The sequence below is a fragment of the Chenopodium album genome, chromosome 9, assembly GCF_948465745.1.
Source record: "Chenopodium album chromosome 9, dcCheAlbu1.1, whole genome shotgun sequence".
Taxonomy (NCBI): Eukaryota; Viridiplantae; Streptophyta; class Magnoliopsida; order Caryophyllales; family Amaranthaceae; genus Chenopodium; species Chenopodium album.
In genome coordinates this window covers 47413842-47431305 of record NC_137842.1, presented here as the reverse complement: position 1 = coordinate 47431305, position 17464 = coordinate 47413842, and the positions used below count along the sequence as shown (strand labels likewise).

General features: G+C 31.8%; 1 protein-coding gene across 1 annotated transcript; it reads right to left on the bottom strand.

Moving 5' to 3' along the window:
* Nucleotides 1–4322: 4322 nt before the first annotated feature.
* LOC145557676 (protein FAR1-RELATED SEQUENCE 5-like) lies at nt 4323–8280 on the bottom strand. The gene is made up of 6 exons (XM_081618852.1): nt 8163–8280; nt 7260–7600; nt 6384–7102; nt 5115–5764; nt 4643–5013; nt 4323–4436 (listed from the first exon to the last, which is right to left on the bottom strand). The coding sequence occupies exons 1-6, from the start codon at nt 8278–8280 to the stop codon at nt 4323–4325; spliced, it is 2313 nt and encodes a 770-aa protein (XP_081474978.1).
* Nucleotides 8281–17464: the final 9184 nt, after the last annotated feature.

Below are 17464 nucleotides of genomic sequence, written 5' to 3'. Positions count from 1 at the left end.
CGACACCAAGAAGATTCCAGAATATGATTGGTCTTCTTATGCAATAGAGAGTTTGATAGAGTGGACAATCAAGTGGAGGAAAAAACCGAAAACATTCTTTGCTGGGCCATTGCCATTTCTTATGGTAATGCATGACATGTTTTGTCAACTAGTTTAATCACAATATGTGTGTAGTGCTTACATTGTTTGTGCAATTAGTTTTTGTTGTTGATGTCATATTTAATGTTAAAAATGTGATGCAGATATGTTATTTCGATCGACTCCAAAAGCATACGTCGTTTATGCCTAGAGAATTCCCATTAGTGAAAGAGTGGAGACAAGACGTCGTCAAGAAACGCATTGTTGAAGAATTAGGGCCTGGGTTTGGGCTTGGCAAAGTGTTGGACAGAATTCCGAGACCAGATGTCGTGGACATCCCAAAACCACAGGATCTTATTGGAGTTCAAGACATCGAGGGAGGTGTTTTGCATGAAGAGAAACAACTACAAAGTGGAGAAGAGGAACACCAAGCACAACGACAATCTGGAGAAGAGGAAGAACGAGCACAACAACAATCCCAACAACAAGCCCAACAGCAACAACATCCAGGAGATAAACAGCATCAACAACAAGATCAACAGCAACAACCTAAACAGCAAAATGTCCCATCAAATCGTCAAGTATATTTTCCTTTTAATTTAAATCTTTGTTCTTTTTATAGATTGTGAATGGCCCATATCAGAATGCTTGTTTACATTTCAGGAATATAATGAAATGCTCCGAGAGGCAACAGAGAGGATAGCCAATGATTTTCTCAACCTATCCAATCTGTTGAGAGTAGGTGAGAGGTTCCATACAACTCCATTAGTTGAGGAGACCACAATCTACAATGTTACAGCCATGTGGTCTAAGTGTGCCGGTGCAAAATTGCCTTCTGAATTACAACAATTCACACAAAATCAACGTGTGGAAGGAGCTTCAATTTTGAGTTAGGACACTGACTTGTTCGCTTCAGATTGGTTTGGGAATATAATTGACGATGTTGTCAAGACCGTGGTGATGAGTGACAGTGTACAGCCCCAAGATGTGAATGGAAAGCAAGAAGAAAACAGGGGCATATGGAAGACACCACAAACTGCTCTAGTGGATGAACCATCATATGATTTACATATACACCTTGATGATGTTGAAAATGTGTCTAGCGATCCAATAATTGATATTGAAAAGACCGGGTAACTAATTATTTCACATTCTTATTTTTATTTAAATTGTTGGGTTTATGTTAGAGCATGTATGCTGTTGTAGTTGATTATATATTGTATTATTATTAAGCTTAAGTTACTCTTTCGCAAAGTGAAAAATAACTTACGTTCCTTTTCAATATAAATGATGTTCTTTTATAGCGGTATATGTTGTTAAAATCAATAATGTTCTTTATATTATGCGTGATGTACTTTTTATTATGCTTTCTTTAGTTGATATCTATGTACTTATTGTGACCTTTGCCAATATATTTTTTCTTTTTGTTTGTTTGTTATTTACATTGTATTTGTGTGCTTTTAGTGTCCAAGGAAGAGAGACTGATGATCGTGAGGAAAATGAATCAGAAAAAGGAAAAAAGGTAATGGCAGAAAAAGGAAAAGAAAAATATGAGAAGGACTATGGAAAAAGAGGGGAAATTGATGTTCATAATCGGTACATGTTCTTTTATGTTAATTGTCTATTCTGTTTTTCAATGTTTTTATTCTTCATCATTATCTGGTGTGGGTTTTTTTTTTAACATTTATTTTATTTAGGCAATCACCAAAAGTTTCAAAAAGATTGAGAAAGTTGGCACATGTATTCAAGTCACCGTATTTGGCTAGATACTCGCATCTACTAGAACAATCGGACGACCTCCAAAATGCTATTTTGGAATATGCATATGATCAACATTTGGATGATGAGTAAGCTTTCCTCTATATCATATTTTCGATCAGCATTTCTTTTAGAATTTATAAGTTATTGAAATTATTTTAATGATTCAGGGAATTATTGTATGATGATGGTCATACAATGATAACAAGAGAGATAATCAAATCACTTGGTCATGATGTGGGCATATTCATTGAAATTGTGGATGCTTGGTCGTTTAACCTTAATTATAAAAATTCTATATCAAATGAGAAGAGAATTTTCTTCCCAAATAGTGCATTTGTAAGTATTGGTTAATTAATTTTTTGATTTATTTTATCCACATATGTAATGATCAATTTATTTTGTTGTATTTTTTTTTTAAATTCAATTTTTTATTATGTTTGCTTAGAATTACTTATGCATGAATGATGCTTACAAAGATGATAGTCAAGTTGCCACTCCTATGTTGAAACAACAAAAGTTTGAGGAAGAAATTGATGATTGGTTGGTTGATAATAAGATGAAGTCAGTCAAAGGTTTCCAATTGGTAAGGTTTTTATAAAAATGTATATTATTTTTTTCAACTAGCATGTTCTATGTAATTAGAACGCATGTTCTCTTTAATTAGAATGTATGTTCTTTTCATTTAGTACGCATGTTCTCTTTAATTAGAAGGCATGTTCTCTTTAATTAGAAGGTATGTTCTTTTCATTTAGAAAGCATGTTCTTTTTGATTTAGAACGCATGTTCTTTTCATTTAGAAAGCATGTTCTTTTGATTTAGAATGCATGTTCTTTTTATTTAGGAAGCATGTTCTTTTGATATATATATTTGTTTATAGTACTTTTAAAATATCAAACCATAACTCATATTTTTTAATGATTCAGTTCTTCTTTCCCGTGTACGCGTTTGATCATTATTATGTTTTGGTCGTCAACACTAAATCAAGAACAATCGAGATTATTGATAGTAGTCCAATTCCAGATGGTATGGACATGGCAAAAAAATATAAGGACTTTCCGGAACAAATAGTAAGATATATCCAAAATTTTGCTTAATGACTATTTCTGACACATTTTCAGTAATCTTTAAAAACTGTTGCTTTTTTTTTTTTACTTTTTTTTTATTTATTTTTTTTTTTTACAGTTGAAGGCGTTTACAATGTACCTTGGACGGAAAAATATTAAACTTCATGAAAAAATGTCATCGTACACTGTGAGGTTGTTTACAATGCCCTGGCAAACTGTGAATAATGAAGTTGATTGTGGCATATATACCATGCGTCACATGGAAACTTATAATGGAAACAAATCATGGGAGTGTGGTTTAGATTACCAAAATGTAGGTTATGTAATTTCAATTTTTACTAGATGCTATTTTAGGACTTTTTGTTTATGTTAATAAATTTTAATTTTTTTTTAATTTTTTTTTCAGTTTGATGCGTTGAAAAAACTGAGGATGCGATACACTTTTGAGCTTCTCACCAGCAACCTCAACCCATTCGATGCAGATGTTCGTGTTCGCGCCAAGAGATTCTTAATTGAAAAGGCTTAAAACATTCTTTGGAACAATGGGTGATTTCAATCATCTTGCAAAGAAGCATATTTTAATCTTATTTTTTATTCAAATTGGATGATGATATATCTGATTTTTTTTTTTTTTTGTTATTTTGAACAATGTGGCAAGTTTGTGTTTTTGTTTATCTTTTTGACAATGGAAGTTGGTGACTCTTTCTTAGAATTTTAAAGTGTGAAATATAATTCAATAAGTTGGAGTATAATTGATGTAAAACATATTAATTATTTTATGAAATGCGTTGTGTTTGGTTGGAATCATGATATTACTTCTATGTACTTTTATATGTGAAGTATATTCTTTTTTTATTATACTTTATATTCTTTGTGTTATACTTAATTATCATTCCAATGCCTTTAAACAATAAGTTAAACTGCTGTGAAAAGATTATGCATTATATTTTAATCAACAACGCCTCAAGGTGTAAAACGTGTGAAATTTAATACCAAAGTATTAAAAAATCAGACAAAAATAAAAGTCATATGAATATGATTTTGATAAAAGTACATAGTGTACTTTGATAAGGAACATATTGGTCGTAATTGAAGAACATGAACTAATAAATACATGAACATGAACTACGTACGATGGAAATAGTAAGAAAGGATAATTTTGCTTACAAAAATAGTGATATAAATCAATGTATTCTTACTGATATAATATTGCATTTCAAATTTCAGTGGGCCCATGGAAAATGTATTATAGGTACAATGCGCAATTATAAAATAGTAATATTTAGCAATCTTTAATTAATAAAATACTCATGCTCAAAAGTCAATGACAATCCATTTTTTTGCAACCAAATAAAAAAATGTAAAATAAAAAAATTAAAAAAAAAAATCAATACTAGTGCTCTATCTATCGTGTGTAACTTAGAAAGGACTAATATTTATTCCAAAGTATTCATCTGGCTCAACGTACTCTAAGGACCCTCCAAATTCGGATGAATGCGCCAAAATATTTCCTTGAGGTACTGCCATAGAGTCCTACAAATAAATAAAATGAAATGAATAGAAGGCATGAATAATGATAAGAGGATATATTTCGAAAAAAGAATACCAGTATACCCTGCAATGAACTTATACATGAATGAAAAAGAACATTTTGTAACTCACAAATTTACAAGAGCACATTCATAATAAAAGAACATAAACTTTAGAATAAAATAACATTATGTAATAATATATAATACCTTGATTGTAGTTTGCGCCTTTTGTTTCATTTTAGAAACCCCTCTAGCACTCTTTTTTTTCCATGACTTGATTTTTTGACCTTTAAGCTTGTTACATATCTTTTCTTGAGTGCTCTTTAGTCTTGTGTTTCTTTGTCCTTTCTTCCTTCTCTTAACAGGGTCCTTAACATCAATATCATCCACAACCTGTTTTTGATCACCCACATCTATTCTTTCAACACACTCCTCTAAATTATCTTGTGGTTCCAACAGGTTGCCGTCACCATTATATTGTGTAGCTGATTCATCATTGACGTTTGAACATTGTGTGGTTTCTTCCTCATCATTTCTCAATAATATATCGATTCTATTAGTACAATCATCAATAGCTTCTTCAAGACAATTCGAGTAGTTATGTCATTTTGCCCACGATCGACAAGCCTAATAAAGGTCCTAATAGAATGTAATCTCCAAACATTAGAAGGAGTGATACCTGATTCAGCAACAACATTGTCATCAACCCTAGTGCACATGGCGGCCTTTGTCCATCTCTTCACAATATATCGTTTCGGAATGTAGGTGATGTTATTCAAGTGTAGTACACGAAGTGAGTGCTTACATAGTAGCCCCACTTCGCCAAAGTGCTTACAGGTACATTCAACTATTACTGTTGATTCATCAAAAGTAACTGTATGCATTATCAAATCTTTTTTGGGATGCCCAACATGATATTCATAAAAAGGAGGTTGCATTGCTATTACATTTGCAGTGCAAGGCACACCATTCACAAAATTATCCTCGAATTGTAGATAGACTTGAATGGTATAAACCTTTCTTGCATGCTCTAACAATCCCACATCTGCCCACACTAAGTGTCGATTACCTGTCATACTATCATAATATTTACTGCTTTCTTTGCTCCTCCACTCATCAACAACCTCAAGGAACGAATTGTAGAAATCACAAAGACCATGAGTGACATGAAGTCTACGAGAAACCGATTTGTTTGTTGTTTCACTCCTTTGAGATGAGAGAATGCCACCACTAAAGTAGTCTTTCGAGTATGCAGGACACCACATCTCTCTAATATTATACAAACTGCTAAGCCATTTGTTCTCCTTGCAATTGTATTTTTGAGTCATGCTGAAATTAAAAAGTACATTACTAGTTAATTAAAAGAACATAAAGTGAAAACAAAAAGAAGAAATTAAATTAATTAAGTGAACATGTATTGAATTAAATAATCAATGATCGTACATAAAACTTTAAACTGGAGCATGTAGCACTTCAACAAAATATAGTTTAAAATAAATTATACTAGTAAAAGATGTCCACAACAAATTCACCCAACCTACACTATGTTATAGTACGAAATATTTTACAATTTGAAATAAATAAATATATAGGATCTATACTAAGTAACATTCATTTAGTAAGGTAGATTGGATATATTATTGTGATTATCACATGAATAAAATAAATGGAATCTTATTAAACAGGACACATAGGACTAAAACCGTACAACATTCAATAATATTGGGAAAAAGGAATATCCACTGTATTGAAAAAGAACATATCGTTGAGAAAAAAAGAACATATCGTTGAGAAAAAAAGAACATATCGTGGAGAAAAAAAGAACATATCGTTGATAAAGCTAGATCATTAAAACTATAATATTTTACATTTCACATTTTATATCCTAAAATTGCAACTAAAATGTAACGGAATATTTTATAAGAAAAAAAAAATTGCATAATGTTACCTTGACCAATAATGCTCAAATTCTGTCGTAGTATCGGTGTACTTTAAAACAATATCAAATAAGTCATTGAAACCATCCTTTGCTTTGAGTCCTTTGATGTTTTTCTTTGCATTCTCCCCAATATGCCAAGTACATAATCGATGCCGAGTGTTTGGAAAGACAATCTTAATTGCCTTGGCCATTGCTTGAGCTTGATCAGTCATTATTGTGACAGGATGTTTGTCTCCCATAGATTTCAAAAAAGTATTGAACAACCACACAAATGACTCCCACTTTTCATTAATCAAAAATCCAATCCCAAACATAACATTATTATTATGATGGTTCATACCAACAAATGGACCGCAAATCATAGCATATTTATTTGTACGATATGTAGTATCATGGACCAATAAGTCTCCAAAAGCATCATAATCAACCTTCATTCTACTATCACGAAAGAAGAAGGATTGCAAATGACCTTTCTCATCAACATCAAAATCATAATAAAAGTCATATTCTTTAGATTTTCGATCTTTAAAGTAACTAAGTAATTGCTTTGTATCACAACCATCAAATTTTTTTTTCTTCTCCGCAGCTAAAACACCATATGCATCTCTACACAAAAAACTAAGATTTGCCTCACCTCCAGCTTGACCTTTCAAAACACGGACAGCATCAGCAATAGGTATACCATTCTCAGTTAAACTACTAAGCATAGCAACCTGTTCACCAGTGACCTATAATCAATTAAACAAATAATGTTCAGCTAGTTATCATATAATGTACATTATGAAATAAAGTAATGTACATTGAATATAAAATCAATGTTCTTTAATAACTTAATGAGTGTGCCCTAATCTTTCTATGTGACCTGATCAAATGCCTCTTTGAAACAGGGACTCTGCTGTGATTATGCTCCATAAGGTGCTTAACTACAACAAACAAACCAGAATCCTTGTCTACATCAAATTGAATCATGGCTTTGCATCCGGTACGGAAGTCTCTTTTTTGATACACCTTTGGTTCAACACCAGACTTATTAACCCTCTTGAACCCAGCATAAGAACATTGACAAAATCGTTGTCGAATTGTAACCTTGTCTTCTCTAGTATTCAACTTTCCTTTACGTGTACCAAAACCATGTTTGAATGCATATCTATTATATAAATCATATGCCTCTTTGTCTGACTTCACTTTTCTATGAAGCAATTCGGATTCTTTTGCCTCAGTAAAACCTACAAAAATAAAATAAACTATGTTCGTTATATAACATATGAATGTACATTATAACATAAAATAATGCAAAATAAATAAGTATACTAAATAGTTCATATAATTACTACTGTAATGTAAATGTCTTATATGTTTAACAAAAAAAATTATTTAATATTATATTTTATATCAAATTTTATAAAATTATTCCTTAAAAAGTTACTACATCAATCTTTACCACAACAAACCGTTGACTTAAGTAACATAAATTTAAAAAGAACATGACTCAGCTCCTATAATCAACCAACATAATTTGAAGAGTACACAACCTATTGATTAGTCTATTAAAATAGCAAAGAACATAAGGGTCACTTAAAAAGAACTTCATCATCAACCTCCAACCGAAAATCGAAAAATCGAATGTATATAAAATTCTATAATATAAATACTTAAATATGAGGAATTAACACATTCAATAAAAATTAGAAATTCTGATTTGAAACTTAACATAATAATAACAAATTTATGTTGACATAATAACCAAATTAAAAAAAAATAAAAATCATACAAAAACCAAAAAATTACCTTCTCCATCGGTTACAATATCTTCAAATTCTCCTCCATTGTCAATATCATCATTATCTAGATCATAATTGACGAATCTCGAATCTGAATCATGGCGAAATTCGGATTGGTAGGACATTATATTGCTAAATTCTCTATAATTTGGATTGTCAATATAATTGTTTGTAAAATTGTAATTGTAATTCTCCCTAAATTCAAATTTAAAAATGGTGGAAATTAACAAAACATTCTCTCTCCATAATTAAAGTTGAAAACCTGGTGCAATTTAAATTGTGGAAGTTACAACAAGGGAGATAATCACGCATGAATTGTGGAAGTTTTTTTTTTTTTTTTTTCTGTTTTTTTTTTCCATGCTAGCATGAATTGTGGAAGTTTTTATTTTTAAATTATTTTTTTTTTGATGTAAAATCCAACGTGGAAGGCAAAGTGTACCATGCTCATGGTACACCCTGGTGTATTATGTAAATTTCATATTATTTCATTTATTAAACGCCTATAAGTGAAAAGCATTCTATATTATTTTACAAAACGCATATCCAACTTGACAGTTCTCTATTTTGCGTTTCTTATTCCACTTTTTGTAGTAGTGTTTAGCACTCCAAGGAGTCCATACTTAACCCGAGGTTTCGTCCTTAAACTAAGATGTGAAAGGTACAAATAACTGAGGGTTTGGACCAAATCAAATCTACATTTATTTAATTTAATTTTCAATTTGATTTATATTTTTATTGAAGTTACTAACATTTTATTCATGATGTAGCAATTCAAGGAAACACGGAAAGTGAGTAATTGATTCACTTAACTACTCTTATTTTTATTCTTATTGCTAGTATCATGATTAAGTTTATTTATATTTGATTTGACTAACGCTATTATTGTTGAATTGCTTCCAATATTAATGTTTGTTCTATTATATTTATTGATTACCATATTGCATGTTAAAGGGAATATGTAATTGAAAATCACGCATAATAAGATAATTTGAACTACCGGTTTAGGTTCCTTTTTAATCTTATTGTTTAATCAAGTGATCACTAATATTTTAGAGTTATATGTTGCATTAATATTCAACCAATTTAGCATAATAATAGTTTGGAGCAAATTGAATCTTTATTTGCATGCCTTTGAGATCGCAGGAATCACTTTTCACTATAAGAATCCGGTAGAGGCCAATACGGGCGAATATGACTCCATGACTCACTTCGTACCATCATCTCCGATCCTCCTTTAGTGGTTCCGAACCATATGGAGTTAGTAATCTCATGGATTATGAATGGGGTGTAACCTTCACGGGTGAATCGTTGTTTCCTATCGGTGTCCCTTTATTCGTGGTTGCCTTTTATGATCCGTGAACGGTTTACAAGTTCCTTAAAAACTTGTTGGCGACTCCCTACTTTCCTTGTCCCTAATCATTGTCCTTAATCGTATATGTCAATTCCCACTTCCTATGAGTGCCAAGCATATTCATAATATGCTTAATGTAGGCGCACTTCGAGCGACGCTTACAATTATGCGACGCGTGAAACAATGAATATTGCTTAGGTCAGGAAGCTAAGCAAATATATAATGTTTCTTCTAATGAATGTTGTTTTAAAAGATAATGAAGCATGCGTGGTAGGGAAACAAGATGTCACGGTAAAGGGTTCCTAAGGGAAAGATGATATGGCTATGTATGTGTGAAAGAAGTGTGTGAAAGTGATACTAAGGTGAGGCTACAAAGGCTATGGTGAGGGAAATAGATGTGAGAAGAGTCAAGATGGTGACTCTTTAGGCTAGGTAGGCTAAATGATGTGGTTTCAATCCCCCAAGTCTAGATTTAGATGGATAGGGTCATAGGATTAAGCATTGGATATTCTTTGACTCGGTCATGCATATGAATGTGGCCGCACCTCAATGTGAGGGGTTGCCTACGTATCCGTTAGGAATCATGCCAAATGTAGCTCTAACCAAACTTTTCAAAAGTTTATGTACACCTCAAAGAGTTCTTTCAAGGGTTGTAATGTGGTTAAGATAAAGGTTTAAGGAAGAAAGGGGTAAAATGATCAAGACCTGAGCGAAGCCCCCAAAATATGCAATTGTGTATTTGAAAACTTGGACTTTGCAAGTTTTATTTTTCATATATCTTTTTAATTTGAATTTTTTTTTTGAATCAATGTAGACAATCTCGGATCATGTGGTCCATCACTCACTTAGCATTCATGTTTCTCAGGCACGGTACCAAGCACTCGATGAGAGACGCAATTTGAGACGTGTTCATATTGAAGACATTGGAACACTTGCCTTTGGACATTGTTTTTTTTTTTTAATTTTTATTTACCTTTGTTTTTGATTTTTTTTTTATTTTATTTTATCTTGCTTTCTGAATGTTACACAAATTGCATACCTTCTCATCCCAGGGTTAAGTGAATGTGGGTTGAATAAATAAGGTCAATCGTTAGACGAGGCTCAAAGTGGTTGACGAAGAAATGGATATGTGATTGAATGAATAATCAGGAATGACAGGGTTGCAAAGGTGCCTCAAGTCATTGGTGTACCTTGTGTTTAGTTCGGTAATTGATTTATTTTTTGTGTGTGAAAATGATCGAGATGTAAAGAATACTCAATTTATTGATGAAAATGGTGAATAAGCTTACAAAATTATCAAATTATAGAAAGGGAAATCTATGCTAGAATTTAATTGGGGAAAAGGAAACTAAAAGATAAAAAAAATGAAATTTCGCGCGAAGGGATAGCCGTGCGCCTTTTGTTCATTACTTCTTGTCACATCTTACCACCTGGAGGGACGGGAAGTTTGTTGGCATCTACTAAGAGTTGAATAGCATCCATCAAATTCCAGCATTGTTCGGTAGAGTTACCCCTTCCTTAATGGTACCTGCAATGGGCATTGGGATTCCATTTGGCGCTCTTTTCTTTTGGTTTTGGCTCTGGAAATGGGCCAATAGGTGTGATCAAGCCTTGACCATAGAGGCGATCAGAGGCTGCATCATAATTCATTCCTAAAGGAGTGTAAGTTCTCCTTTTCTTGGGCAATGGAGCATCAAGAGCTAACACTTCATTGAGATCAACTTGGCTTATATTGTTGGTAGTATTTTCGTGCTTAGAAGACGAAGAAGAAAGAAGGTTATTCTTCCTATTTTTCCAAGTGTTATTTTTGTTACTACCAATAGTCTTTATTAGCTCATCCTTGATATTGATGCCGATGTCGTATACAACTTCGAAAGTGTTCAATGGAAGAAATTTGAGATGTTCCCTATACTTGTGAGTTAGATTTTAAATAAAAAGGCGAACTGTAGGGAAAATTTCAAGCGTTAATCCCCTAGCTTGAACCCCACTGTGATCATACACTAAAGTACGGTGGCGTCCAAAAGGGAAGAAGATAAAGCAAAAGAGTCGCCAACAAGTTTTAGGAACTTGTAAACCGTTCACGAGGTGAAGGTTACACCCCTTAACGATCCAAGAGATCGTCCACTCCATTGGGTCTTGAACCAAATAGGGTTCGGGGATGAAGGTACAAATCCAACCTAAAAGAGATTGAACTTGCCCTAATAATAGGCCTCTACTTTATTCTAATCGTATTCATGTGCACTTTCTGACTAACATGCAATCAATAGGATTATCCCTAAACCTGTTTATCTATGTTGGTTGAATTTAATGCACAAATAAAACTATTATTGGCGATCACTTGAATTATAATCAAATTAACCTTAAACAAGATTATTAATTATCTTATTAAGCGTGATTACAAGTATAAATTCCCTTTAAACATGCATAAAAGGTGTGATCAAGCAATAACAATAAATATCAAGCAACATAATAATAATCATCATAATAATAATAATCATAAAAATAATAAATAATCATGTTAAAGCATAATAAAAATAGCAAGATCCTAGGCATGATACTAACAAGATTAATAACAAACCCTAGCATGTCACTAAACATTAAAAATCAAAGCTTTAACCCTAACATGATACTAACAATCATAAATATTAGGAAGAACATAAAAGGCATCGTAACAATCATATTTAATATTAAAGTTACCCTTGACATGATACTATGAATATCATAATAATATAATAACCTAAACATGATTTCTACATCATAATATCAATAAAAACCATTAAAGTACTTACTTTGATGCCTCGTACCTCTTTCTAATAACAAAATACACAAGTTAGTAACTTCAAGGAAAATAATAAACAAAACAATTAAATAATAATTGGAAATAGAGATTTGGGACCAAACCCTCAAAAATTAAACCTTTCACGTCTAGGGCGAAGGCAACTTCGAATATGGCTAGGTGTATCTAAGTCTAATGAATGTGGAATTTTTTATATTTGAGAGAAGCTAGTTTAGAAAAAGAGAGAGAAAGTAAATCAAGAGAATCTTGACGAGAGTTGGTGAGAAGAGAATAAGAGAGAATTGATGATTGTTGGTGAAAACTGGTTATCGAAAACGGAGTTTTTACGACGTTATTTATAAAGAAAATCAGCCAAAAAGATAAAATATCAAAACAGAGTTCTGGCGCACGTAAAATTGAATTAGCGCCAACGCTGGCTATTGGCGCCAGACTCCAACATTAGCGCCAGGCGCTACAGCTGGCGTTTGGCGCTTATTCAGAAAATCACGCATTTTCTTAAAATCAGATAAAAATTGCCGTACAGGAGGATAAAATCGTATTTCCCTCAAAAATGCTCTTTGATTTAAATTAAAACTCTGAAAAGTCAACAAAAGTCAATTTATCAATGCTAATTGAATTAGGAATGAAAAGAACCCTCTAGAAGAACCTAGAAGACTAAAACCATTCCTAATTGCATTAGGAATGATAAATCTATATTAGGCCCTCCCCTAGATCATTGGGCCGCATATAAGGCTCAAACCGGGCCCAGTTCAGTAAATTGGCCATAAATTCCTCAATATTCATTGGAATTGGGCTTAATATATCGTTGGAAAGCTCTTGTCAAGCCCCATCCAGCTACACTACTATTGGACCCATATCATGGACCAACCAAACTGGATTGGCTGTTTTCTTAAAATAAGTTTTCAAAAACAGAGAGAAGAGAAAAGAAATTAAAACTATCCGAAACACTAGACTTTCCACACTTTCACTTCATTCGATTATGATTCGACGTGAAAGGTACTCATCACTAGGTTTGGTTTTGGGGAGACACAAATGGGTGTCTACACGAAACATCTCTCTTTTTTGGGAGGATCTAAGAGTAGAGTCGTTTCCCTCCACCTGTTCAGATAAGCGGTGAAGCCTTCATTCGCTTACTATTTGAGAATGAAGAGTTCACGTTCAGAAGTTTTAGTTTGAATGTTACACTTGTAACAATTCATGAAACTGTCGATGACATCTTGCCAAGTCGCCGTATGGTTGGCATCTAGGGAATAAAACCATTGTTGGCAAGCATGCTCTAAGGAGAGAGGGAAGACTGTAGGGAAGAGTGTTACGTCCATTCCCTTAAGAGCCATGGTTGCAGAGAACGCCTTCAAATGGAATATTGGATAGTTAGTAGGCTTAAACTTTGGAATATATGTAGTGGAGAACTTTTCAGGGAGTCTGTCTTTCACATCTAGAGGAGTGGGAGGTTATTCAACATAAGTGAAATCCTCATAAATCTTACTTATTTGTTCCTTCAATTTGTCAAGGGTAGAAATAGTGACCTTGTTTTGTTCCATGGTAGTGACCCTAGTTGTGAGCGTTTGTACCATGGCATCAAACTCATATGTTCTAAATTTTTAGTCATATGTTCTAAATTTTAATACATATATTCTAAATTTAAAAAAAAAAATCATGTTCCAAATAGTACTTATGCTCTTAACATGTGTACTTATACATTCTTAATATTTACTGATTTTTGGAATTATACTTCGTATGTCATTTTCTAATACTTATTTTAATGTTTAATTTTTAGTTGAAAGCTTTTGCCATGTTTTCTTGTCAACCAAGAGATCAAAATGTTATCAAGAGGTTTCTAGTTTCAAAACTAGGACATTAAAAATGAGTTAAAAGACAAATGATAACAAAGATGATTGCGGCGTGTTTTTGCTTAAACACATGGAAACATATCATGGTGAGAAAGATATCAAGTGGGATAGCGGATTAAAATTGAACGATGTAAGTTCGTTTTATAGTATCACTCGTTTTCATATGTTCTAAATTTTTATACATATGTTCTAAATTTTTATACATATGTTCTAAAGTCTAATGATTTTCTCTTATTATATTGTAGATCAATCAAATGAAGAAATTGAGGGTGGATTTTTGTGCTAAAATATTATCACACAAAGAAAATGAGCTACATCATGAGATAACTTCAAGATCACGGAATTGGGCGAAAGAAAATATTTTGTAATATAATTTTAGAAATAGCATGTACAATGTTATATAGTATAATTATACTTTAAATTGTAAGCCTTCACTTGAAAACTGTTTTTCTAAAAGGTTGTATTCGAATATATAAGCTTGTCTTGTCTTTCTTGTTATCTACTTCATTGTTATGCAAGAATATAAAAATAAAATTTATTATATGTTAATACTCTATATGTTCCAAATTTTTACCCATATGCTCTAAATTATTAATGTCAAAATATTACTCATGTATTCAAGACCTAAGAATTTAAGTGATAAATTTTAATCATATGGTCTAAATTAAAATTTTGAAATCACATCGGAAACATACAACACACATGCATGATTATATTACTAATTATAACTCATATGTTCTAAGTTTTTTAGTCATATGTTCTAAATTTTTAGCCATATGCTCTAAATATTAATGTCAAAATATTACTCGTGTATTCAAGAACTAAGAATTTAAGTGATAAATTTTAATCATATTGTCTATATTAAAATTTTGAAATCACATCGGAAACCTACAATACACATGCATGATTACTAATTATAACTTATATGTTCTAAATTTTTAGTCATATGTTCCAAATTTTTACCCATATGTTCAAAATTATTAATATCAAAATGTTACTCATGAATTCAAGAACTAAAAATTTAAGTGATAAATTTTAATCATATGGACTAAATTAAAATTTTGAAATCACATCGGAAACATACAACACACATGCATGATTACTAATTATAACTCATATGTTCTAAATTTTTAGTCATATGTTCTAAATTTTACTACATATGTTCTAAATTAAAAAAAAAATCATGTTCCAAATAGTACTTATGCTCTTAACATGTTTACTTATACATTCTTAATATTTACTGATTTTTGGAATTATACTTCGTATGTCATTTTCTAATACTTATTTTAATGTTTAATTTTTAGTTGAAAGCTTTTGCCATGTTTTCTTGTCAACCACGAGATCAAAATGCGATCAAGAGGTTTCTAGTTTTAAAACTTGGAAATTGAAAATGAGTTGAAGGACCAATGATAACAAAGATGATTGCGGCATGTTTTTGCTTAAACACATGAAAACATATCATGGTGAGAAAGATACCAAGTGGGATAGCGGATTAAAATTGAACGATGTAAGTTTGTTTTATAGTATTAAAATTTTTATACATATGTTCTAAATTTTTATACATATGTTCTAAAATCTAATGATTTTCTCTTATTATATTGTAGATCAATCAAATGAAGAAATTGAGGGTGGATTTTTGTGCTAAATTATTATCACACAAAGAAAATGAGCTACATCAAGAGATAACTTCAAGATCACGGAAATGAGCGAAAGAAAATATTTTGTAATATAATTTTAGAAATAGCATGTACAATCTTATATAGTATAATTATACTTTAAATTGTAAGTCTTCACTTGAAAACTGTTTTTCTAAAAGGTTATATTCGAATATATAAGTTTGTCTTGTCTTTCTTGTTATCTACTTCATTGTTATGCAAGAATATAAAAATACAATTTATTATATGTTAATACTTTATATGTTCCAAATTTTTACCCATATGCTCTAAATTATTAATGTCAAAATATTACTCATGTATTAAAGAACTAAGAATTTAAGTGATAAATTTTAATCATATGGTCTAAATTAAAATTTTGAAATCACATCGGAAACATACAACACACATGCATGATTATATTACTAATTAAAACTCATATGTTCTAAGTTTTTTAGTCATATGTTCTAAATTTTTAGCCATATGCTCTAAATATTAATGTCAAAATATTACTCGTGTATTCAAGAACTACGAATTTAAGTGATAAATTTTAATCATATTGTCTAAATTAAAATTTTGAAATCACATCGGAAACCTACAACACACATGCATGATTACTAATTATAACTTATATGTTCTAAATTTTTAGTCATATTTTACAAATTTTTACCCATATGTTCAAAATTATTAATATCAAAATGTTACTCATCTCTTCAAGAACTAAGAATTTAATTAAGTGATAAATTTTAATCATAAGGACTAAATTAAAATTTTGTAATCACATCGGAATTCCGATACCACGGACATGTTGCTACCTGCCGGATCTGCTTGACTTGAGTGAGAGCTCTCTATAAAAGAGCTCGGACGATTAAGACCTACTTTGACTGAAAGAGTATACTTGATTGTAGTTCCTGCTGTTAAAGAGAAAACTAGTTAACCAAACCCTTTCTTGTTCTCTTGTTCCCTATCTTACTGATTATCATACCCCTAACCCTGACCCTTGAGAGTGCTGATAAAATCCACTATAGAGTGCCTGCTAAAGAAAGAAGATCGGTTGCTCTTATCTTCTTATTTGTGCTAGACTCATTTTCGCTACTTCTTATTCCTGTCTTAATAGGTGCTTTAACTACTGTTTTATAGCTCTATTCTTACTGCAGCTACTGTTTCTCTGTAGCTACATTCCTCTTATAGTTCCTTTAGCTAATTCCAATACACCATACCAATAATAAGATGCATATAGGAGAATGTAGTTTCTAATTACTAATCTAAGCCAATTATGGTCTTTATACCCCGATTTAAGAATATCATAACCAGTTGTTCCTTTTGTTATTGGAGGAAGAGCTCGACCGGAGCTAACAACATAGTTATTTAACTAAACTAGTATTAATGAACCATCTCCTCTTCCTGTTGCTAAAGCCTAATAACAAGGGACGTTCGATAGACCGGCTAAGAGCTTCCTGTTGCTATTGTTTCTATCTTGCCCTATCGTTTATATGCTCTTATATTGCTCATATAGTGAAAGCAGAACCAGCGCTTAAGAAAGAGTTTGAAAAGTTGGCACGTCTTTAACTTGGCTACGAAACTCTGCCATACTGGTAAACCTTATCCTTATGCTCGTTCCACTCGTTAGCTTCGGTAATAGGAGTTTGATTGAGGTCG